The sequence below is a fragment of the Trichosurus vulpecula genome, chromosome 1 (assembly GCF_011100635.1).
Source record: "Trichosurus vulpecula isolate mTriVul1 chromosome 1, mTriVul1.pri, whole genome shotgun sequence".
Classification (NCBI taxonomy): domain Eukaryota; kingdom Metazoa; phylum Chordata; class Mammalia; order Diprotodontia; family Phalangeridae; genus Trichosurus; species Trichosurus vulpecula.
Genome location: NC_050573.1, coordinates 198050891 through 198076988, shown reverse-complemented (window position 1 = coordinate 198076988; position 26098 = coordinate 198050891). Strand labels below are relative to the sequence as shown.

The window sequence follows — 26098 nt, the reverse complement described above, 5'->3', positions numbered from 1 at the left end:
ATGTATGGTGCCAAACAACTTTGTTTCACCCCTCAGAACCTCTGTATATCTTCTCCCATCCTCTGTTTCCTTCCTGGGAATCATTTTTGACTTGTCTTTCCCTTCTCCCCACCTCAGTGTCCAATCTGTCAGCAAGGCCTTTTGAATCTACTTTTGGTATCATTCTAATTTGTCTTCTCCTGCCCATTCTCAATACTTCGCCTCTAGTTTAGGCACTTATCACTTCCCTATAATAGGCTCCTAATTAGTCTTCCAATCCTTGGTTGTTTTCCTTCTTGATAGAGTGAGGCAGGAACTGTTGTGAGCTGCTGGGTTGGGAAAATATGTGGTGCCTTTGTTTCTTTTTCTTTGTTCTACCCTAATCTTGGGCAGTCCATTTGAGAGCATCAGAAGTCCCACCAGCAGCTGAAGAGGTAGGACAGGAAACACTAGCAGAAGCATAGGGAAAGCCAGTACTTCAACTGACTTTAGGGAAAATAACTGTGGAAGATCTAACAGAAAGCTGTACCTTGTATGACTTTGGGAGGACTTGGGAAAAGCATAAAGGACTTCTGGGCAAGGCCCCAGTGGGAAGGTGCTGTGAAGAAAGTTTGCAAACTTTAAAACTATTTATGTGTTTACATGACTTAATGATCATGATGATAATTACTACTGTCTAGTTCATTTGCACTTGGAAAAGAGCTTTTCACTGGACCACCAGAGGCCATACCTGGGACGACCTAAGCCACTTTGTTCTTTACTCCTTAGACTTTTACCCCAGTTATTTTCTGGCCTGTGTTTACTAACACCTTCGCCCGCCCCCCCCCCCCCCCCCCCCCCACTCTTGGGAAATCCAAAATCAATACTACCTACTATTGTTTCTGGAAAAGGCATGTCAGTAGAATTCTACATTGTTCCAGAATTGTGAATTCCCAGACAAGAATGCTATTAATTTCTCATGTGTGTTGTCGTCCCTGTTAGCATATAAGCTCCTTGAGGGCAGTGATATATCCCTAGCTATTCCCGGTCAAGACTATGATAGGCCAGTCCAGGCTCCAAGGTTAAAATTAATGAGTCACTCAGGAATCATAAAATATAATTCAACGTGGTGCACAGCCACAGATATATGGATTCCGTGAGGACCAACCCTGACATACTGTGCTCTTCTCAGCAACCTAAGGTGCAAGGACAACTCCAAGGGACTCACGATGGAGAATGCTATCTTCATCCAGAGAAAGAACTGTGAAGTTTGAATACAGATCGAGGCGCACTACATGCTCGCCTTTTTTGCTTCTCTTTTGTTTTTGTTTTTGGGTTGGTTTTTTTTTTTTTGGTTCTGTTTCTTCTTTCTCATGATTCATTCCATTGGTCAAAATTCTTCTCCACAACTTGACTAGTGCATAAATTAATTCAATGCGAAATTATACATGACAGTTATATGAGATTCCATGCCATCTTGGGGAGGGAGGGGGAAGGGAGGGGAGAAAATCTGGAACTCAAAACTCTGTAGAACCGTATGTGGTAAACTAAAAATAAATAAATAAATTTAAAAAAAAAGAAAAAGGAAAAAAAAGTCTAGATATCATATTTCAAAAAATAAAAAAATATATAATTCAAACCAACTTCACTAATAATAGATTAAAAGAATCAGTTTAAGAGGATATGAGATCTTCTTCACTCTGCAGTCTGGCTTCTGGTCTCATTATTCAACTGAAACTTCTTTCTCTCAAGTTACTGATGATCTCTTAATTGCCAAACCCAATAGCCCTTTCTCAATCCCTATCCCTCTTGATCTCTCCACAGCCTTTAATACTGCGCCTTTGATCACCCCCAGCTTTCTAGGTTTCAGTGACACTGCTCTTTCCTGGTTTTCCTACTAATGATCTCACTGCTCTTTTTCAGTTTCATTTGCTGGATCTTTTTCCAGGTCATGCCCACTAACCTTGAGTGTCCCACAGGGCTCTGTGCTGGGCCTTCTGCTCTTCTCCCTCTATACTATTTCACTTGGTGACTTCATGGATTTAATTATCATCTCTATGCTCATGATTCTCAAATATGTTTGTCAGGCTCTAACCTTTCTCCTATTTCCAACTGTATATTTGTCATCTCAAACTAGGTGGCTTCTAGATGTTAGCTAAAACTCAACATGTCCAAAACTGAACTCGTCTTCCCCCCCCCGCCCCCAACATTCCTGTCTTTCAAACTTCCCAAATATTGTTGGAAGATACCACTGGAGAAAACTTTTGAGAGTCCCTTCTACAGCAAGGAGATCAAATCAGTCAGTACTTAATGAAATTAATTTAGACTATTCACTGGAAGGTCACATGCTGAAGCTGAAGCTTAAATATTTTGGCCACAAAATGAGAAGTTGGGACTCACTGGAAAAAAACCTCATACTGGGAAAAACTGAAGCCAAAAGGAAAAAGGGGACAGCATGGAAACAATGAACAGGAACTTGGACACACTTTGAGAGATAGCGGAGGATAAAAAGGCCTGGAGTGTTTTGGTCCATGTGGTCATGAAGAGTCAGAACACAACTGAACATTTGAACAACAGCAACAAAAAGGTCATACCATATGAGTATAGGCTAAAGCAAGGATGACAGAATCCTGCCTTTCTGTGCTTTTGTACTGTAAGCTAACACTGGTTTGTTTGTTTTTTTAAATAATAAAATAAGGCTTTGCTTAAAAATGTAAAAACCATTCTTAGCTCTTGGGAAAAGGTGTCCAAAAGCAGACCCCAACTCCCATTTGCTGACTCTAGGGCTAAAGGAACTTAAAAGGTTTAGCTTTATATTTACATTACATGTAAATGTAATGCCTTCTCAGTGCTCACTTGCCTGGCTCACACTGCCACTGACAGGTTAGGTCACCAGAAGGGTCACTTTTACTACTCCCAGGATTCCGAGGCTAACCCTGTGGGTGGTCATCTTCATAATACTAATTCACGAGCCCTCACCAGTGTGCTCTCCCTTAATTAGCTAGTAGAGTCTGTTCTTTATCAAAGATATTTACTCAAATGGCACAGCAGCAAGGGTTGTAGTTACAAAGCATTTTCCCCAAACAATAGGGAACCATTCTCCTACAATCCAGGATTGGGTAAGAACAAACTTAAAGTACATTGGTAGTGGATCATGCTCATAGGGGACGTATATGGCCAGGCATCTCAGAATTCTGAAACTACAGGCTATTGATGATTTTTTTTCCCTTCTGGAAGAAGGTCCTAATGAAATTTACTGTGAGTTGACTTGTTTGGCTTGGCTGGCTCTTAGGGGATAGTTTCTCCACTGGGTCAATAGACTTAACTGTGTTTTCTCCTCCTGGGATGAGGTAACTCAGTTAGATGGACCAGTCTGCTGTTGGGCTTGGTCAAATAGGTCATTTGGTGCTTGGTGGTTAGTTTGACTCTTAATTATGCGCTGATGACTTTGCACTGGGCCAGGCACATTGCTTGGCTGGAGCATGGCATCTTTGCTAGGTCAATCTGTTCTTTCTCCACTCATTTTTTGATAGGTAGCTGGTCTTTTTTTCTGGTGGCTGGGCGGAGGTGTCGAGCGGAGTACAGCTTTCTCTTTGGCTGTGGTATTGCCAGACTCTTTAAGTTGGGGCAACTACTCTTAATTTAGAATCAACAAAAAAATCCTTGCCTTTGACTCTTTCAGAGCCTGAGTCCTGAGAGTCTTTTCTTTACTTGGACAAATTCTCTCAAAAGTTCTCAAGCTACTCCATGGTGCCTTAAAGTGATTAGTTTCAGTTTCATCATATGCAGGCAAGATATTCATATCTCCCAACCTTTCTAGAGTGGGAAATGTCTATTTTGTATCTTAAGACTTTCCCTGTTGCCTTTCAGTTCTCCAGCTTTAAGCTTCTGCAGATCTTGGCCTTTTGATGATATCACACTGGGGCACTCCCATGATATCAACATGATTACAGTCTTCCAATATTTGAAGTGTTTTTGTATGGAAAAGTGATTAGACTTTATTCTCTATGCTCCTGTAGAGTAAAATGAGGAGCAATGAGTACAAGTTACAAAGGCAGATTTAGGCTTGTTTTAAGGAAAAACTGTGTGATAGGGCTATCTCAGTAAGTAGCGAGTTCTGTCTAGAAGTCTCCAGGCAGCCTGGATGACCGTTTGTTGGGTCATTCTAGAGGGGATTCTTGTTCAGGTATAAGCCTACATGACTTAAAGGTCATTTCCTGCTGTGAGATTTTGTACCAGGTTCAATAAGGACCCTTTTAATGCTGGAACAGCCCTAAGGGGGACATTAGTAAATGAGTTAAATATAAAAATGCCTCAGGTTGAGAACTATAAGGTCAATGCAGGAATAGCCTTCCAACTTGAAATTTGCAAATGACTGTTAAAACTATAAATTAGGTGATATCTAAAGTCTCAATAGATGCTGCTTTTTAGTCTTTAATTTTAGTTTGTGTGATCTGTCTAAAGATTGTACAGGTGTTACTAGGTAAAGATAACTAGAAAAAAGGGTTTTTTTTTTTTACATGGCATTATGCCAAATGCTTTCACAAATATTATATGATTCTCACAACTACCCTGGGAAGTAGGGGCCATTTTATATTTGAGGAAACTGAGACAGAGGTTAAGTGACTTGTCCAGGGTCACATAGCTAGTAGGTGTCTGAGGCTCTATTTATACTCAGTTCTTCCTTACTATAGGTCCAGCTTCCACACTGCGCCGCCTAGCTGCTTCCAGTTAAAATAGTGAGAGGTACATAAAAAAAAAAAAAGCATTTCCTTCCATTGTTAATATAGAAGTAGAGAATCAATTGGAAGCTGATAAAAGAACTTGACCAAATTATTTTTCTATTTACCTTGAGCACAGCATGATATTTAAGTTTATCATATGTGGGATTTTTAGAAGTTTGTTACACTCTTAAATGAGTTTGTTCTGTGTTGACCAAGAATCATGAGACAAAAAAAAAGATATTCTGATGTCTTCACATGGTTGTGTTACTGTGTGAAAAACTGAAATCCTCTTGTTGGCATGTGACTAGGTTACTATATGCAAAATTACTAAATCATCCTTTTGAAAATTAAGATTTGAAGAGTATTGGGATGATTTAAGCATTTCATAAGGTCTAATTTTGATTATTAGAGAAGACTGGTAGTTGCCACATGGGTGCCCGCCTCAGTTACCAACCTAATTTGAAGAAATGTCTGAACCAGAAGCACCAAAAAGGGAGGGAGGGAGGGGAGAAGGGAGGGGGGGGGGAGAGAGAGAGGGAGAGAGAGAGAGAGAGAGAGAGAGAGAGAATGAATGTGTGTGTGTGTGTGTGTGTGTGTATGATAGAGAAAGAGAGAGATGGAGGAGGTTGGTTAGAGACAATGTGGAGTAGAGAGATGTGTTGGCAGTCAAAATGGGCTCTTAGCACTTAGTTCAACCAAGTGCCCTTGAAGAGTTTGGCCTTTAGTTCCTTGATCAAATTAGGAGTCCTTGACGACCTCCTTGCCTCAAGGGAAAGCCTAGTTTACATGGCTTTGAGTGACATATTTGTGACATCACTTTTAGACCACATGGGTTTAAGTTGCATCTTTGTGACGATTTTAGGTCATGTGGGTGAGTCACATGTGTGACTCACCCTTGACCCTGAAAAAGATATAAACCCAGGGGTTAGCTTTCCTTTTCCGGAGCTCTGACCCACAGCTGTGGTGGCTCCTCTGGGCCAGCCATTGTTATGAGCTACCAGACTGAACTTAGGTGTTGGTAACTATGAATTGTATTTGGTCTGTCTGTTGATGTTTGTAATTTGTTTATATTTTGCTCTAAAGTTCAGGGTGCTGGCTTTTCCCCCTGAACTAAGTGAATGGTATTTGTATGCTGAATTAAAGTAAGCTTGCTAACCCCTTAACGTTGCTTTCCTTAGTAAAGCAGATCAAAAGAACCTGGGCTTTTGCAGTGTTCTGTGAGCTGGTTGTTGTTGATTTTACACCTTCCACAGCAGCTGCTAGCCGGATTGTTGAAACAAGAGAAAATGAACTTCAATGGCAAAATAGGAAAGCTAGTATCGATATAAGATAATAATTATGCCATATACAACTGTCTATTTAGAGTACAATGTAGTTGAGGAAGAGAAGTGTTGCATTACTTATTTAGTGCTATAATGTGTGTATATACACACATATATTCATAAACATACACACTTGACATTATTTTGGTATGACATACACACACATATGCATTTGCATACACACCTTTGTTATTACCTTGATGTGTTTGTGTTTTAATAAGTCAGTATTTGTTGGATATACCAAAAAGTACATGTGTAATTTTAGAGACATTTGGGTCACATATAGAAATTCAGTAATTCATCCAACCAGAAGGATTTATTTACATTCAGCTTGTAATAAAATCCCACTAGACTAGTTAGGACTTAAAAGCACAGTTTTGTTCTTTCAAGGGCCCACACTGTCACAGAAGAAAATATAAGAATCACAGATAAATGCAAAACTGCTCAAAGTAAACATGGTGCTACATTTTAAAAAAAGCAGAATTTGAGAAATGGTTTCATAATCAACTAAAGTAAAAACTTCCAGTTTGACACATTGTCAATCAGAAATAGTTCTACCTTATATTTGTTTGATGATTTACAGTTTGCAAAATACTTTCTTGTTTTATTTCTCATGTGGTCTGAATAGTAAGAACTTTTGTATTTACCTCATAGTTTTATTTACCTCACAGAGTTTTTGTGTGGATATAAAATATTTTGAAAACCTTAATGTGATATAAAAATAACACTTTTTATTTATTGTCAGCCTCATTCTCATTTTAGAGGAAACTGAGATTCAGAGAGGTTGTGACTTGTTAAAGTCATATATTACTTTGCAGAAGTCTAGAAAATTTTCCTGCTGGTAAATGAGATAATAACCATTTAGTTTAGTTCCTTCTCTTGCTTTAAAGGTAAGGAAACTGAAACCCAGAAAAATGATGGTCATGTAGTTACTGATTGACAAGAGACAGGATTTGAATTCAAATTCTCTGATAACAACTTGGTACTCTGTTTACCATACCATGTTACATAGGTAGTAGTTGAAATTCAACTTCATCTATAGATGTTTCAAAAATATAATTTAATGAAAAATATATAAAACAGCATTTCGGAAGGAGATATCTCTAAATTTGCATATCTCATGTTTCTTTTGAGCTACTGCAATTCTGCTTTGCTCATAGAACACAGCACCTTCTTTGATGCAGGCATGCCATGCTAGATGCTCCTGTGCCAGTGTCTCCCATGTCTCACAATCCCATAGTTCTGAAGTTTTTCAGGACTTAGAAGACAAGAGAGACAGGTTCAGATCTTGAATCTGATACTTAAATAAGCTCAGGAAAAAGTTCTTTAGAGAGACCTTGAGAGTGTCTTTGTATTGCTTTTCCTGACCTCTGTATGAGCACTTGCCTCCTGTGAGTTCTCCATAAAATGGGCTTTTAATAAACTTATTTTTGACATTCGAACAATGTGGCCAGCCTATCACATTTGTGCTCTCTGCAACAGAATTTGAATGCTTGGCAGTTCAACTCCAGAGAGGAACTCAATGTCTAGTATGTTATCTTGCTAGTAATCTTCAGAATCTTCTTAAGCCAATTCAAATGAAAGTGATTCAGTTTCCTGGTGTGACACTGGTAGACTTTCCAGGTTTCACAGGTATACTATAATAAGGTCAGCACAGGGGCTATGTAGGCCTTCAGTTTGGTAGGTAACTGTAACAGTAAGGCAATAAACATAACATCAATGATAATCATGAATATGCCTATGTAGTTCTGTATTGCAAGGTATGAGAGACTTTCCATAGAGAAGGTAGAAGTATAACATTTATTCAGACACCAGAAAACCATATCCCATAACCAAATGTTCAGCTACCGCAGCCAGTCAGCCCCCTTTATCATAACAGCAAGGAACTTAAAACACCATATCACAGCCTGGAGCCTTGCCATCCCAAAACCTCTCTGACCCTCTGTGGGGGGCTTCCCCAAAACAAACTCACAGTACAGCTAAGTCATCCTGTTCAGTTCTAACAATCATGAGGGTGGCTCTCTCTCTCTCTCTCTCTCTCTCTCTCTCTCTCTCTCTCTCTCTCTCTCTCTCTGCATTTCCTGTGACATAACTTCTTTTCCTGTCAGGTAGCTCCTCCCACCACATGTGTCTTAGGCTTCCTGGGATGTAAGCAGGTCACGTGGCCTATTAATGAGTGGGAAAGATCTTCAAATCTAAATTGCTAATACAGCAACCTAACACCTCTTCTCTCCCATACTTTGTTTTGGAGCCTCCCAAACACTGAGCTGACTCTGGCAATGCATGTGTCAACTTCATCTTCTATGTGTACATTCCTGAAAAGTATGCTGCCACGGCAAGTAAACTTACCTGCAGCATTCAGAGTTTCTCTATTTGCTGTAATCGATGGTTCCACATATGGATAGTGAAGTGCTGGCTGGTAGAAAACCTGTGTCTTCTTGGTGTGTTAATTTTTAGGCCAAAATTAGTACAAGCAGCAGAGAATTGATCCACACTCTTTCGCATCTCAGCCTCAGAGGCTGCATTGAGTGTACAGTCATCTGTGAACAAAAAGTTGTGTACCAGCTCTCCCTCCACTTTGTTCGTGGCTTCTGGACTGTTCAAGTTAAATAATTTACTGTCAGTGTGGTAGCTGACCTTGATGCTGTTTTTGTCCTCATTGAAGGTACCCATCAGCATCACTAAAAACATTATCCTAAAAAGCATGGGAGCAAACACACATCCCTGCTTCGCTCCTTTGTTGACTGGAAAAGCGCAAGAGCATTTTCCTTCATCCAGAACTTATGCAAACATGGTATCATGAAACTGGCATGCAATAATGATAAACTTTTCTGGGCAGTCAAATTTTGCCATGATCTTCCACAAACCCTTATAACCCACAGTATCAAAGGCCTTCAGATCAACCAACATTCTGTACAGATGTCTGTTGTGTTCCTGGCATTTCTCCTGGAGTTGTCAGGCAGCAAACACCATATCAACCATTCCTCAGCCCTTTATGAAGCCACACTGACTCTTGAGTAGATGATCATCTTCCAGGTGAAGGACTTTGGAAAGAATGTTGCTGGTGGTGACTAAGAGAGATCTCCACAGTTGTCAGAGGACAACCTATTTCCCCTTCTTCATAGAGATGGACAGTGGAGGCACTCCTGAGGAATAACCTCCTCTTTCCATGTGACCCAGAAGATTTTAGTCAGCTTTTTTATGAGCAATGGATCCTCTGCCTTGTAAATCTCTGCTGGAATGGAATCAGCACCAGCTGTGCCACATGAGGAGCCTAATGGCGTTCAAAACCTCTTCTTCAGTTGGAAGTTCAGGTAGATAGGGGTTGACTTCATCCCTTAAATGTATAGTCATTGGCTTCAGTATTGATGATATGGTCTTTTGAACACTTTGAAAATGTTCAGCCCATCCCTCTAGGATCATATCCTGAGAGATACACTGTAGGTGTTTGGCAGATATATAGCCTTTAGGGCATCATAATAGCATTTTTCTTGTTACTGTCAGTGTAAAACTGAATTTCATCTGCCTTCTTACTGAGCCAAGAATCCTACATCTCTCTAACCTTTGCTTGTACTTTGCTTTTGATGGAGTTAAACATTGTCTTCTTAGGGATAAACTATCCTACTGGTACATCCTGTGGAGTTCTCTTTTTTTTCAGTTAGTAACTTCTGAATTTCCCAATCATTTTCATCAAACCAATCGGGGTGTTTTTGAGTGTTCTGGCCCAGATAAGTGAATGCAACTCTATACAGCAATTCTCTACAAGCTGCCCAGTCCCTTTCTGCACTACTGTTTTGCTAACCTTGTATTAGCTCATTTTTCCCTCCAAGTCAGCAACAACCTGTTCACACATGGCAAAGCTCTCTAATCTGTTGGTCTTGCCCTAAGGCCACCACTTTTGTTGAGTGCAAATATTTAGCTTTGAGAGGATAATTCTATGATCAATTTAGCACTCTGTCACACATTGCCTTTGTTACTTTCACATTCTTTGTGTCTCTTCTCCTTACATAGTCTATTAAATACCAGTGGCTTTTGCTTGGAGGTTGCATCTTTGAAGCTTTATTGTTTTAGGTAAATGGAAAACAGTATGGTGATGAGAAAATCATGAGCTGCACAAGTCTGCAATATAAGTGACTGTTGTTGTTTTCTACTCCATTCCTCCCAAGAGCTCCCTGCCATGTTTGGTAGCCCTTACCTACTCTGGCGTTAAAGTCACCCAGAATTACAAGCTTGTTGTGTTCATCATGGTGGGAGCATATGCACTGATGATGGTGGAGTAGCACTTTTCCTACAAGTGGCCTTTGTATTATCATGAGCCTGTCATTCACTTTTTTTGGAACTGCAAGCTTGTTGACCAGATTAGATTTGATTGCAAAACCTTTGCTATCTTCACAGCGCTGCTTATTCCAGCCACCATTGCAGAAAAACATGCATCCAGCTCCAACTTCTGTAAGCTGGCCTTCATTTGCCAGGTTTGTTTCACTCATGCATGTTATTTGGATGTGACACAATAAAAGCTGTTTGTCTTTCAGGTCTATTGTATTTTGTGTTGTCCACAAGTGTGCACACATTCCATGTGCTCATGGTGAGTGGAATCATCTTTGCAAAGACTTTTGTACATTTTTTGTGTTTTGACTGCAGAGTGGGATCCCTGCCTGCCTGCCTGCTGGAGTAAGCAGGCCAGGTTTAGGTGAAGCAGACAATTTTTAGGACACCTTTTCTAGCCCCTTCCTCGTGCCAGGAGATGAATGGTGCATTCCACTGGTTATTTCACTGTCTAATAACCTGCCCTCACCTTTTTCATCCTTATAAAAATCTTCATTCGAGCCTTGTATCTCCTTAAGCTATTGTCCTGTATCTTTGAAAGGTATAATCTTTCATAGCCAGTTTCAGAGAAGAACGTCTACAGTTTCCTACTTCCTACCCACTTCTCTGCAGAAAAAGTTAGTAAGCACTTAAGTCCTTGCTATACTCCAGGCACCGTGATAAGCACTGGGGACACCAAAAGGGGCGAAAGACAGTCCTTCCCTTCAAGGAGCTCACACACTAATGAATAAGACAGCAAACAAACAAATGCATACAAACAAAGTATGTGCAAGAAATAATTGGGAGAAGGAAGGCACTAGAATTAAGGGGGAAAGGCCTTCTGTAGAAGAGGGAGTTTTAATTGGGAACTTAGATGCAATATATGTGGTTACATAGACACAAACTATCCCATCTCCATCTCTTTGAAGAAAGGAGAGAAACACATTTTCTGAATTATTCTGTGAGGCCAACCTTGTGTATTATAATTATACAGCATCACTTATTGTATTTTGATCTTCCTTTTGATGTTGTTGTAGTAACATTATCCATTTTCCTTGATCTGTTTCATTTTATTCTGAGTCAGTTGATATGTCTTTCCATGCTTCTCTGAATTGTTGATATTCATCATTTCTTGTGATTCAGTAATATTCCATTACATTCAAGCACTGTAGCTTGTTTAATCATTCTATTTTATAGTTATCTTCTTTGTTCCCCATTCCTTGCTAACACAAAAAAATTGTTGCAAAGAAAATTTTGGTCTATATGGGACCTTTTTTTTTTTTTTTTTTAATCCTTGACCTCCTTGGGTTATATGCGTAGTAGTGGGTTCTCTGGATCAAAGGGACCCATTTTCAGCATAATTCCAATTTGCTTTCCAGAACGATTGGATTAATTTAAAACTCCCAACAGTATTTTAGTGTACCTGTCTTTGCTCAACCTTCCCAATATTGTTTCCAACTCTTGTCATTTTTACCAATTTGCTGAATATCAGATGAAACCTCAGATTTGCATTTGTTATTTGATTTAGAGTGATCTTTCTTATGGGTAATAGTTCATCATTTTTCTGACAAATGTTCATGTCCTTTGACCACTTATCCACTGAAGAATGACCCCTGATCCGATTTTTTTCTGTTACTTTGTAGACTCTTATCAAATAGGTTGAGAAGGATTAAGGCTGAGAAAAGACCAAATTTGGCAATGTGGAAATCATTGGAACTTTGGAGAAAATAGTTTCATTCTAAGGATGAGGACAGAAGTCATACTGTAAAGATTGGAGGAGTAAATGAGAGGAAAGAAGTGGAGGATGGGAGTGTAGACATACTTTAGGGCTCTGTCCTGGACCCCATTTTCTTCTCTCTTTGTAGTTTTGGTAATCTCACCAACTCCTTAGGATTCAAGCATGCTATTTGATCAAGCTTTAATCTCTTAAATGAGCTTTAATCCTGAATTATCAACTCCAAAGGTGGAAAGTAGTGGGAAAGAAATATTTATTAAATGTCTACGCTGTGCCAAACATTCTACCAAGCTGTTTATAATTATTATCTGATTTGATCCTCACAACAACTCTGGGAGGCAGGTGTTATTATTATCTCCATTTTACAGGTGAGGAAATTGAGGCAGACAGTTTAAATGACTTGCCTACAGTCATACAGTAGAAAGCGTGTTAGGTTGACTTTGAATTTAGCTCTTCCTGACTCTGGGCCTGGCTCTCTATCCACTGTTCCACCTAGCTCTTCTCTTTCTCTCCAAAGCCACCTCTTTCCCTAACTTACTATAAATTTAGAGAAGACTATCATCCTTCTAATCACTTAAGTTCACCAGCTTGGAAGGATCCTCAACTCCTGGCTCTCAATACATGTCTTTCATATCTCATCAGTTGCCAAGTCTTATTCATTCTGATTTCATAATGCCCCTTTTAACTTATTGCATTCTTTTCAATCGTCCGGCTGGTGCCATACTTCAGGACCTTATTACATTTTAACCTTGACTGCTGTTGTAGATTCCCAAGTGGGCTTTGTGCCTCTATTATTCTCTTCCCTCTCCAGTTGCTCTCCACAGATCTGCTAAAGTGATGTTCCTAAAGCACGGTTCTGTGTCATGTCCCTTTTGAGGGAACTTCAGTGTTCCCCATTACTTCTAAGATAAAATACAAATTGAGTTGACATTTAAAGCCATTTACAGTCTGGCTCCAGCTTATCTTTCCAGACTGATTTCATAGTAATGCCCCTGACAAATTCTGTGTACAGCTAAAATGGACTCCTTTGTTTTTCCTGTGAACTACCTATCCCACTTCTTTTCCTTGCCAGTAGTGACAGTGTAGCTAAACAGTGCCTGGGCTGCTCTTGATTTACTTCTTTCTTTTAGATTATCTAGCTCCCTTCAGGGCTCAGGTTAAGGGCACTTCATATAAGAAACTCTTTTTTCCGAAGTTGTTAGTTTCCTTCTTCCTCAAACTTTGAAAATTACTTTTTATTTACTTTGCATATGTTGTTTTTATTTATCTGTATATATACCCTAGGAAAATTTAAGTTTCTTAAGGAACAGTTGCTAATTCTTATAAAAACAAAACTTAGATTTTTGTTTTTCAGCATTTAGATTTCCCCCTGTATTTCTTCGTCTTTGCTTTCTTACTGAGCGATCCCTTTTAATGAAGTGCTTTTTGCGTAGCTCAGTACGTTGCACAAAGTAAGTTCTTAATCGATATAGAATTAAAGTGGATATGAAGTCGGAGGACCTGGGTTTAAATCTACACTCTAGTTTACCACCCCTTATTTTGGACAAGAACTTCACCTTTCTGGGCCTTAGTTTCCTTGTCTGTAAGATGAAGTGATTGAACTATACGGTGTCTTATGGTTTCATCCAGCTCAAAAACTTATTATTCCAAGAAAGAAGTAGCAAATAAATAGGATAAAAATTTCAGTGTTCAAAACAGCTCTACTTTCTTTTCCACCTACTTCAGTGATTTTAAGTAAAAATATCTATTTGAGGTTACTTCATATTCACATCTTTTACTATTGTTTTTCTTAGTGTAATTGGTATTTGGTCATTCATATGACATATATTACAAAGAAATTCACATTTGTATTTTTAACTATTTTTTTTCTTAGTCTAACAAACATTTTCCAAATAGCCCATGGCCATTCACATAACATACTTCACTGGTAAGTATGACTTAGTTGACTGGAATTTTTGAGTAATGAGGACCACTGTTCTGTGCCTAAACTGTAAAGGAAATGAGCCTATATATAATAAAATAGATAAAGAATATTTTACATGGAATCTGCTTGCTTTTTAAAAAAAGTCTAAGTTCAAATTAGCTTTCAAAGCCCTGCTTTTCTGTGATTCTGAAGTGATATAGTTTAGAAGGAAGCAGAAAGCAATGAATTAACTATCTGTTAGATGTAAGGCAGGACTAAAATAATACCAGTTTTTTTTTGTTCATTTTTACTATATGATTTCTTTTGCACATTATCCAGTTATTTCAGGATATTTGTCTTTATTTTAAAACTGAAGCTTACACCTCATTAAAATTTTCCTTCTGTACATTATGACTTTTAAAGACCTATGATGGATCAATCTATAGATAATTTTTGACAGATGCTCTCTTCTTGGCCTGTCTGATGATTATCAGTTATGATGCTAATCGATTCCACTTGAAATACTGATTTTGAGGATCTTTATAATCCTCACACTAATAATTGGCTTAACATCAACTATTTCATATTTTCTATTGAAAATATGTCGTTTTATATTTTTTATCATTGGTTGCCTAGGCAGCAATTTAGAATAATGAAAAATGAGAATAGAACTTTTAATGTTTTTGATAAGCATCAGGAAATTTACTAATGTTTTTATTATGTTTGTTGTGATACCTAGTTACTTCTGTGTGGTAATTGGTTTATTCAAATAAGCAGGTGTCAGTGACTGTGATTTTCTGAAATGAATTTCTTTAGGAAGTATACCTAAGGAGACATTTCTGAAGTGATTTAACATTTTCTAAAAATTATTTCCCCAATAATAATTTTTCTATTAAAATTTGAACTCTGGTGTGCTGATGTTTGCCTAAGTTGATTATACTTCTTCTTTTTTTTAAGGTAAAGTGCAAGTTAAGAGTTCAGACATACAAGTTGGAGACCTCATCATAGTGGAAAAGGTTGATGAATTTTTAATCTATTATAGATGATAAACATACCTATTTACAATATGGACTGTTTGCAAATTTTATTTTTACATTGAATCTGTTTAGAATATGAATTTTACTTAAATACTTTATACAACCTTGTATATAATGTGCAAAAAATTAAATTTTGTTGATTGTCTGTATTAAGTGGGTTTTAAATTATATAGTTTAAACTATAGTCTGATTTGATCCAGAAATCTGAGTTAATTTTCCATCATCAGACTCATCAAATCTAATTGAATTTAGAGAAGTCAGATTCTTCATGTTGCAGAAAGCATTTATGGCTTACTTTCCCTGATATTTCCTTCTTAGCATTCAAAACTTTATCTTTACAAAGAAACATGGCCTTTTAAATTTATTAAGCATATCAGAAGTTTTAATTTTTACAGTGTCCTTGCTTTGAGAGAAGGGGAGGAGGGATGAGCAAGAGAAGTAGAATGTTACTTTCAACATAGAAGCTGGAAAAAAAAGTTGTTGGTCACTGCAAAGGAGGAAATGGTAAAAGGAAGCAAAATCTGAGGAGTAGAGAAGTTCAAAGGTTTGTTGCTGCATGCAACATAGATTTTTATATAGTTGATCTTTTTGCATTTATAAGCATATAATGAAAGATTTTCAAATTGTTGACACATTTATAAGAGTTACCCCCAAACATAAAATTTAGCCATTTCAGTTTGTAGGGGGATGCATACAGGGAAAAGAGCTCTGGTCTGAATTATAGAAGATTGAAATCATAGATCAGGAGATTAAGATTCTAGTTGCAGGTCTGTTAACAAGCTGTGGCCTTGGGGAAATCACTTAATCTGTTAGTATGCCTGTTTTCCCATTTTTCTATGCTTTGCTTCTCTCTCAAATATATTATGAGAATAAGTTACAAACTAAAAGCCATTATGGTATAGTGGATTTATGCTGGCCTCAGAATCCAGAAGACCTGTGTTCAAGTTCCACTTCTGGAGTAATTTTTGTATGACCCTGGGCAACTCAGTTCAGGCCTCATTGCCTCAGGCAGTTCTCTAGCTATGGAAAAGGTATTGCTCCTCTGCCCAGGTAGGAGAAGCTCTTAATGAAATCATAGATTGGGCTAAAAAAGAGAGTCAGGGAGTGATTAACTCTGGAGCCTTACCCTCCATAGTGGGATCTACTAAATATTGGCCATATCCCTCATTTTTTTTTGGTTAAAAATTTTAGAATAATGAAATAAATAATACATACTTATCTTTGCATTTGGAGGTGTTAAGATGTAATTAACTGGTCACCATTTGAGTTTCAGGAGAAATGATACTACCTTTATCATATATTTGAGGGAATATCAACTTGTACATTTAAATCCCCTAACATGAGAGTAGGAGTTGAGTCAGGCACTTAATTTACTAAGAAAGGAAGAAGAATGCCTTGTTAGCTCATAGGTAACAGCCAAAAGGTTCTTGATTGGATGACAAAGTGTTACTTACCTGCTTATCTCGCCCCTCCCCCCCTCTCCCCCCTTGTGCTCATGGCACTTATTTAGAGGAAACAACTTGTGTTCTGAAGTCTTAAAAGTTTTTTTTTCTTTATGCAGTGAAAAGTTGTTCTTTTACTTCTCTACTCTCTTCCCCAACCACTTTTCATTTTATACTATACCTAAAGACTAGGTTCAAATTTTATTTCTGAAAGTTACCAGTTTTGTGACCGTAAACAAGTTAGTTAACTTTTATTCCTCCTGTTCTTTTTCTGTAATATCTAACTCAAAGGGTTGTTGTGAGACTTAGTAAGATCATGTATATAAAGCACTTTGCAAATTTTAGAGCACTGTATAAATGCTAATTAATATTAAATTCACATTCTCACCTATGATTTATTGTCACACATCTGTGCACATCCTTTGTTTGTCTTCACTCATCCTATTTTTGTTAAGCTTTGGGGTCAATCATGCTTAATTCAAATTAATCTCATTTTCCCCATGATTTCTCTGCTCGATCCGTGTGTGTGTGTGCGCGTGCCGTGTGCCATGTGCCATGTGCCTGTCTTGTTTCTTTTCCCTCAAGCTTTTTTGTAGCTCTCCCACCTACTCCACTTCTACCCACCCCTACCACCCCGCAACCCACTCTTTCCACCCACCTTTTTTTGTTTCTCATTTGCTGAGAAAAACATTACTGAAAATGATCTCCTTTATCAGGGAAAATAAACATGCTTAGTAGCTACAACAGCTTTGATTTAGGTCTGGCAGATTTATGTCTCCAAAATTATTAGTGTGGCCTAATGGATGGCTTGAAATCCCTCATAACAAAGGTGAAGGTCAATAGGAAACAAACCATTTATTTAAATTTTATCATAATATACTTCAAAACTAACTTTTAAATGTAATTTCTTTCTCTGTCACACGCACTAGGGTTATGTGTTTTGTATTGCTACTTCCTACAAAAGCACTGTGTTCATAATTGGAATTTTCTCATGTCAGAAACCTTTAAGTCAAATTTCATTACTTATAAACTATACATTCAAAGATCAAACATAGAGATCGTATCCTGTGACTTAGGAAAGATCAAAACAAGAACCAATCTAGTTCATAGTTATTCAGTAAAACTTACCCTTTTAGATAATACACAACTACACTTAAATAGTAACTGTGCATAAAAGATTATTAAAACCCCTCTTATTCAACTTAGTATTTTTCGATATTACTTTTCTATATTGTTTTTATACATATTTACCTCATATTTTGTTTACCTGAAGATTTGAAATTTCATAGAAAGAAAAATAATTCTCAGTGCTTATTATAACTTAATAGAATTCAAACCATTAATTCCATACTCTTGTGTGAATGTCACTTTTTCGACAATTTAATTTTTTCCTGATAAAGTGCATCTCTGTTGCCAATCATAGTAATTTTTTATTGCAAAATCACAGAGGATGATGATAATACATTGAGATTTCTGTTGACTTCTCTTAGAATCATTTCACAATTTTTAAGGGACAAATTTCTCATTCGAGAACCTGTAATATTTTTAAATGACCGTAACATTTTTTTCCCCATAGTGGGATGGTGTCTCTAATCTTTCCTAATTCTTTTTCTTTGATTTAAGGACACAGAAGCAAAGCTATTTTTTGTATATGTGAATATTTAATGAGCAATCTATTCTAGATTAATTTTATTTCCGTGATCTAGTTAGCAGCTGTTATTACAGTTGAAGTATAGTCCCTTAGAATTTAAAACTTAACCTTTTAATCCATCAGTATTTCAGATACATTTATTTTCAAAACTGTCTAGAACTGTGATTTTTAATTCTTGATAGCTTAAGGCCAAAACACTTCAGTAGTCTCAATTTTGTGAAATAGCACACATTTTTATTTCTATCAACTTTTTAAAGTTCTCGTGAGAGAAGTGCTTTATAGCCTGAAAATTTTATGTGAGTTCAAGTTGCTGTTAACAAGGGAAGGAAAGAGAATAAACATTCATAGTATATGGTGTCTAGTATGTGCTGGGTACTGTGCTATGTGCTTTTTACAAATATTATCTCACTTAACCCTTCCAATAACCGTATGAGGTAGATGGCATCATTCTCCTTTTACAGTTGAGGAAACTGAGACAAACAGGGTTAAATGACTTGTTTATGGTCATATACCCAGCTCACCACCAGTTGTTGGAATGGTAGGTTAATATCTAGATTATGGAGAAGTTTTTAATACAAAACTAAGGAATTCAGATTTAACATGTAAGAAATAAGGAGCTTTTATGGGATTTTTAGGAGAGTGACATGATCTGACATTTATATTACCATTTATATTCTGTATCGTGTAGGATGGATTGGGGTAATGGTCTTGTAACAGGATTGGAAACAAAAAGACCAGTTAGAACGTTATTGCAACAGTACAAAGTGGGAGACAGTGAGGGCCAAAATGAGAGTTGAGACATTGGAAATGGAGAGAGTTGGACAGAGCGAAGAAGTATTACTGAGATGTGATCAACTGGATAAAAACCTGTCGGAAGTCTCATGACACCTGGTTCTTTTTTGTTTTGGTTTTTTTTAAATATCTCAAGTTCCCTAAAACTATCTTTAGATGGCATATTCCCTAGACTTTTATCATCCTAGTTGTTGTCTGCTGGGTGTTCTCCAGACAGAGTTCTTCCTAAAATGTTCTTGTCCTCAACTGAACACAACACTCCAAATGGAATCTGATTAGCAAAGTGGTACAGTGGTACTATCACTTCTCTCTTTTTGGACATTATGCACATCTTTTTTTTTTTTAATTTTTTTCCTTTTGTTTTGGAGGGGGGAGGGCAGGGCAATTGGGGTTAAGTGACTTGCTCAAGGTCACACAGCTAGTAAGTGTGTCAAGTGTCTGAGGCTGGATTTGAACTCAGGTCCTCCTGACTCCTGGGCCGGTGCTCTACTCACTGTGCCACCTAGCTGCCCCCACTATGCATATCTTAATGTGGCCTAAGGTCACATTAGATTTCTTGGTTGCTGCTTTGTATCTTCATCAGGATAATTTCTGTTTCCTCATATAGCATATTGGGTCCTGAGATATTAAAAGTCTTAGTGTTTTGCTTCCACAGTCATCATTGGTAAAATAATTTCCTCTAGAAACACTGGCCATTCTGTTCTATTTTTATCTCTCTGGTGGTTATGCTGAATCTAGTATTACTTACAAAGACTCCCAAGGTGATTTGGTTTGGTTGGCTGATATGAAGTTTTCTTATGGTTCCTTTTCACTCTTTTATGAGATTATATGTTCATTTGTGTCTTGCAGATGAGGTTTTCCTGTTACTAATGGCTGTCATTTCTCTCCATTTGATATGAACATTAGCTCTTTGCTGTCTTAGTTGACTCCTTTGGACCCTTTTGTTTGTTTAGCTGTGATGACTGTTTTATATTGGTTAAGATATTCTTACATATGATGATAATCTAAGTCAGTGTTTTTACTTTTGTTTGTTTTCCATTTTTCATAGTCAACAGCTTTTTAAAATAAGTTAATTTGAAGCTATTTTAACTGTAGGTAGTGTCTTCTTAACTGTATCTTCTTTTAATGTGGTGTTGATTCTGATTTGTGTCCTAATTTGTCAGTGATCTTACTATGCAAAGATAGCTGACTCAAATTACAGTTGGTAAATAGGATTATAATCTTGTTCCTTTTTTATTTCACATTCATGCTTATTTCTCTCTCTCTCTCTCTGTCTCTCTGTCTCTCTGTCTCTTTGTCTCTTTTCAGCCAAGGAGAGAGACAAAGTGTATTAAGGATTCACTATGATGGGTTGTCTTAAGAAATCCCACCCTTTGTGATGCTTGTTTTCACAAGTGGGCCAGATTCAATCTGAGCCAGTTTGAATCTGAGCTGCTTATTTCTCTTATAGTAATATACTCTTCTTTATATATTTAAATGCCTGTGATTATGAATGGAAGCTAAAATGCCTATGTTAAAATAAAAGTTAGCCTAGGTATTACCTTCTCTTTGATGCCTTCCTTTATCTTCCTTTTCTTCTTGCAAGTTTTTAGTGTTCTATCCTTCCTGAAATTAGCTTGTGTTATTTTTGTACATATTGTATCCACCCATTAGAATAAGTAAATGAATGAAAAAAGCATTTATTAAAAACTTATTACTGAGTATTAAAATAAAAAAAGTGAGAGTCCCTTTCTTGAAGGAGTTCATGTTCTGATAGCAAGGGCTACCATATATAGGGCAATAGTGACCATGGAAGGGAGTTTTTACCAGTAGAGGGTAAAGTAGCGTAAATAAGAATAGGGATTATTTCAGCTTGGTCTTGGGATTCTCAGTGTTCTGTACAAAGTATTACTTGTGTTTAGCTTTGAAGGTAGCTACAGGTAGAACCTGAGGTGAGTGAGGAGGGAATCTTAGGTAAGGTGGACAATTTGGGCAAAGTCAGAGAGGTGGGAGGCAAATCATTGTGTATAGAGAACAACATGGCCAGTTTTGCTCGATTGTAGAGTATGTGAAGGTGAATGATGCCTAGTATATATGGAAAGATAGGTTGGAGGCAAATTATAAAGGGTTTTAAAACCAAAGTAGTTTGGATTTGATAGAGAGCTACTGAAACTGTTTAAGCTGGGCCGTGACATGGTTGAACCTGTGCTTTCAGAATGGAAGATCACTTCTGCAGTTGTGTGGAAGATGGATTGGAAAGAATAGAGACTGTGGGGCAGGGAGACCAATTAGTATATTAGTCTAATAATTTAGGCCAGTGATCTCCGAAGTAATAGGTCACACAAATGTGACATGACCCCACGTGGTGTGTAATCAGCTCTTTGGATGATGGAAAGATGGGTTACATACTACTCTCCCTGAGGACACTTAATCATGGAACTTGTTTCCACCATAATCATATCTGCCCCTCAACCATTATCAGCTCAACACTTCCCAATTCCAACCTCTTTTGTAGCTGTTGAGACCCGTAATTTTCCTCTTTCTGCACTGGGTACCCACAACAGCAGCTGCCATTGGGAAGACTCCTCTGGCAAAATACCTGCTCTCTTACTTCAGTATCATAAAGGGCAGTGATTGATGAGTAATATTTCCCCTCTGCTTTTCATTTTGGATGGGACAGAAGGAATCCCACAAGATGAGCAGCCGTGGGTGAATGAGATGTGATTTGATTTGCAGATCTAATTATGTTATTTTCCACCCCTTCCACCTACTCCTCTTCTGAACTTCCCTATTTTTGTCTAGGGAACCAAAATCTTTTCAGTCACTCAGCTTCCCAAGTTCTTTGTCATCTCAGACTCATCATGTTCACTCATGATCACATCCAAAGAGTTGCCAAATCATTTGGTTTTCAGCTTTATAACATCTTTTGTGTTTGTCCCTGTATCTCTACTCACATAATCATCATCCTAGGACCACAACCTCATCACCTCTTGCCTGGACTATTGCTACAACTTTCTAATTGGCTTCCCTGCCTCAAGTCTCTCTCGCCTTCACCTTATCATCCATACAGTTGCCAGAATGTTTTTTCAAAGGCGTGAGTCTGGCCATATCTCTACCTCCCCCAGATTTAACTCCAGTGCCTCCCTCTTTATTCTTGAATAAAATATAAACTCCTTTAAATGCCTGACATTTAAAACCTTTTACACTCTGGTTCTAACCTATATTTCCATCCTTATTACTTAGTGCTACTTCTCTTACATATACAAACAAATATCTTAAAAAAAATTCACCTGCTTGATTAGCTACATTGATAAAATTAATGGAATAATTGTTAACAAGTAATTATTAATTATAAGTTTGCCCTGTTTCCCAGGACACACAGAGATTTTTTTTTAAAAATAATGATGCACATTCAATCATTTCTTTCACACATTTTTAATAATATTTTAGTGACATCTAAAAGGTTTGATATGCTGTTAAAATTTTAAAATATTGCTTATTTCATCATATCCTTTTAAATCTCTTTTTGTTTATATATTTAAATGTACATATATGTTAGTATAGTATTGCAGGTATGTAATTTATAAATAAATATACATACACAGGGAACGAATGCTTAAAATTTTTTTTATTGCTAAGGGCATGTAGTCAAAACTGTTTTGGAAACATCTGGTGTAGGTGAGAAAAGACAAAGGCCTGAAGTAGACTGTGGCTTGTAATTGGAGAGATTGGGATGTTGTGATGATAGAAGGACTAAACTTGGCAAGTGATTAGATACTCAGGGTGAAGGAAAAAAAAATTATTGAGATTGACTCAATAAAATAAAAAACCTGGGTGATTAAAAGGAGATGACATCCAGGGGTGTGCTGGTAGGTGTTTAATAATTGGCTGTTTGAAAAAAATTAATTCGTGATGCGCTTCTAAGATTAATCTGCATTATTAACATTTTCTCTGTCACTCTTAAGTCTAGAAAGTCATCAAAACAATAAATCAATATGTAGTATTGACTGATTTCTAAGATGTAACTGCTAAGATTCAAAATTTATCTCTTGATCCTCAGAATCCATTTTGAGCTGACTGTAGCACTTCTGGACCCTTGAATGAAATAGGAATGTTTGAAAGAAGGATGGAATTTGAAGAAAGGTGATGAGTTCTGTTTTGGACATGTTGAGTTTGAGTTGACCATATGGGACATCATTTGGATGCTTACAGTTTCCTGTCCAACTCTCAGTTGGTGATGTGGTACTGGAATTCAGAAGAGAGATTAAAGTTGGATTTAGAAATTTGGCAGTCATCTGAATAACATGGAAATTGATATCACTAAGAGAGAGAATATAGAGAGAGAATACCCTCTCACCTTGAGGGCAGGGCATGGATGATGATCCAGTAAAGGAGGCTGCATATCAACAGAGAACTGTGTGAGGAAAACTCAGGGAGGAGAGTGTTCAGGAGGAAAGGGAGGATGGTCAGCAGCGTTACCTCCTGTAGAAAAGTTAAGAGGGAAGAGAATTGAGTGAGGATTGGGCACTGGATTTCCCCATTCAGAGATTATTGATAACTTTGGAGGGAACACTTTCAGTTGAGTGATGAGAGCAGAAACTGAATCACAAGGGTTTGAAAACTGAGAGGAAGTAGAAGCAATAACCTGATGTAGCTTTTGTCAGTAAACATTTATTAATTGCCTAATATGTGCCTGGCATCATGGTAAGCATGGAAATACAAACAAAGGTAAAAGACAGTCCCTGCCCTCCAGGAACTTACAATCTAATGAGAGAAGATGACATATAAAAAGAAGATGAAAAGGAGGGATGGGAACCCAGACATGAGGCATGAGGCAGAGAATGAAGAGATGTCTGCCCTGGAGGCCTTCCTTCCACCGTCTCCAAGTAGGAGGAGGGAGGGCAAGGTTATTGCTGAGGTATGAATTTTAGAGTTGATATGACCTTGTAGGATGATAAGGTAGAATGATTCCAGAAGAGTTCAGCTAGGTTGGAAATGAAGAGACTGCTGCTCAGGGTGCCCTCCTTAAATAGAGCATGTGGGAAGAAGTCTTTGATCCAGCCTTCTTTTTTATAAATGGGGAATATATTGGTTTGCTCAGTCACAGAGGTTGTTGAATTGTGATTTGAACATAGATCTCCAATTCAGCGCTTTTTCACAGTGCTGTCCTAAATCTTTGTTCCCTGCTTAGCATTGAAATCAGAGTGTCAAGTTACATATTGGTTTGGTTTGTAGCATTTTTAAAGGTTTAATGGTTTTTTCTTCATCCTCTTTAAGGTAGAACATGAGTTATATCTTGAAGAATAGGTAAGATTTGAATAGGCAGAAAGGTGACTTTTTTTTTGAGGTCCCCACTTCTTGAGAATTTCATCCTGTGATGAAATATGTCTTGCTGTCTATTATTGATTTGGCACTTAGCAATTTAATTTCCTGTATTGCTAGTTATATTTCATATGTCTCATCTCCCAATTAGATTTTAAGCTCTGAGTATAGGGAATATCTTTCATGTTACATTTTTTTCCTACCACTTTGCCTCCTGCCAGGATACAGTGCTTTACGTAGTCAGTGTTTAAAGACAGCAGAGCTAAAGTGTGTAACTTAGGTTTTCTAATTGATAGTCACTACTTTCTCTATAACCACTTTAATATTATCATTATTATGTACAAACAAGTTATATATAGGAAATAATTAAGAGAGGGGAAGCACTAGAATTAAGAGGGATTGAGAAAGACTTCCTATAGAAAGTGGGATTTTAGTTAAGACTTGAAGCAAGCCATTTGGCACAGATAGTATCTTGTTTGTGATTAGCAAGGAAGCCCAAGTCACTAGATCAAAGAGGATGTTTGGGGCAGGTTAGGGGGGAGGGAGTGATGGAGAGGATATAGGATGTAAAAAGATGGAAAGGTCAAGACTAGGGGGTTAGGTTATAATTAACTTTGAATGCCAAACAGAGGATTTTGTATTTGCTCCTGGAGATGATGGGGAGACAGTAGAATTTAATGAGTAGATAGGGTAATATGGTCAGATCTACACCTTAGGAAAATCACTTTAATAGCTGAATGAAGGACAAACTAGAGCGGGGAGGGACTTGTGGTAAGAAGACCAACCATTAGGCTATTGTAATAGTTCAAACAATAGTCTATCACCATCAGATGATGAGGTCCTACGCCAGGGTGGTAGCAGTATTGCCAAGGTGAAATTGACAGGTCTTGGCAACGGATTGGATATAGGGGGTGAGAGATAGTGAGGAGTCAAAGATAATCTCGAGATTGGGAAACTGGAAGGATAGTAGTGTCCTTGACTGTAATTAGGATGTTTGGGAGGAGGTGGGGAGGAGTTCCGTTTTTAACAGCTATGGTCTATAAAAAGCAGCACGATCTAGTGGAGAGAATTTGGGACTTGGTGCCCAGTAGACCTGGGTAAAATTCTGCCTCTGATACTTTCTTTGTGATTCAAGTAAGTAACCTTTACCTTTCTATTCTAAGTCAACTCCTTTAAGATTATACATTATAGACAGTTTGTGATCTATGGTAGTGGAGAGCATCACCACACTGTCAAATGCTCTTCTTTAAACACATGCATTGATATATTATTTTGCATTATAATTTGGAGAGTAAGCTCCATTAGGGTCATGATTGGGTATTTTCTGAACTTTTTGGTTCTACTACTCCCTATCAAAATAGTCTGCTTAAAAATATTTGTGGAATTAAATTCAACCTAATCCTAAATGGCATACAATTCAATTAATTATTGCCTTTGCATTGCTTTTAGGCTTATGTTTAATTATTAATAAGTTTGACATTTTGAAAATTAATCATAGTCATTCTAATGAAAGCATCCCATCTCAGTCCACTGTGAAAAAGACCAGTGTGCTCCAAATAGTCTTTCATTTTTTGTTTGCATTTTGCACATTTTTGAATGGCTGATTTCACTTAAATATTTTGATTCAAAAGGCCTTCTACAGAGCATAGGATTTTTGGCAGAATAACAATAAATGATCAAAAGAATTAAACAATATAAGACAAGTGTCTTATGTTAATAGGGACTAAAAACAATATTAAGTTTGGTTACTAAATCTGAAAAATAACATGCAGTTTGGTGACTAGATCTCGGGGCAAAGGGAATAAAGAATTAAAAAATGATTTTGCTAATTTGAGCTTGGAGAACTCAGTTCAAATCTCTGTTTAGATCACTATGCTTGATGCTAATGGAAATGTAATTGATGCTTCTTCAGCTTTGTTCAGTTGTTT

The 26098-nt window shown here is 37.4% G+C and overlaps 1 protein-coding gene across 2 annotated transcripts in view; it reads left to right on the top strand.

Moving 5' to 3' along the window:
- ATP9B (ATPase phospholipid transporting 9B (putative)) overlaps positions 1-26098 on the top strand; it is a 527294-nt gene that overhangs the window by 133292 nt on the left and 367904 nt on the right. For both annotated transcript variants that reach the window (XM_036766185.1, XM_036766193.1), the window contains exon 6: positions 14905-14963. In XM_036766185.1, the coding sequence (XP_036622080.1) occupies positions 14905-14963 (59 nt within the window). The remainder of the gene's footprint in view (positions 1-14904; positions 14964-26098) is intronic.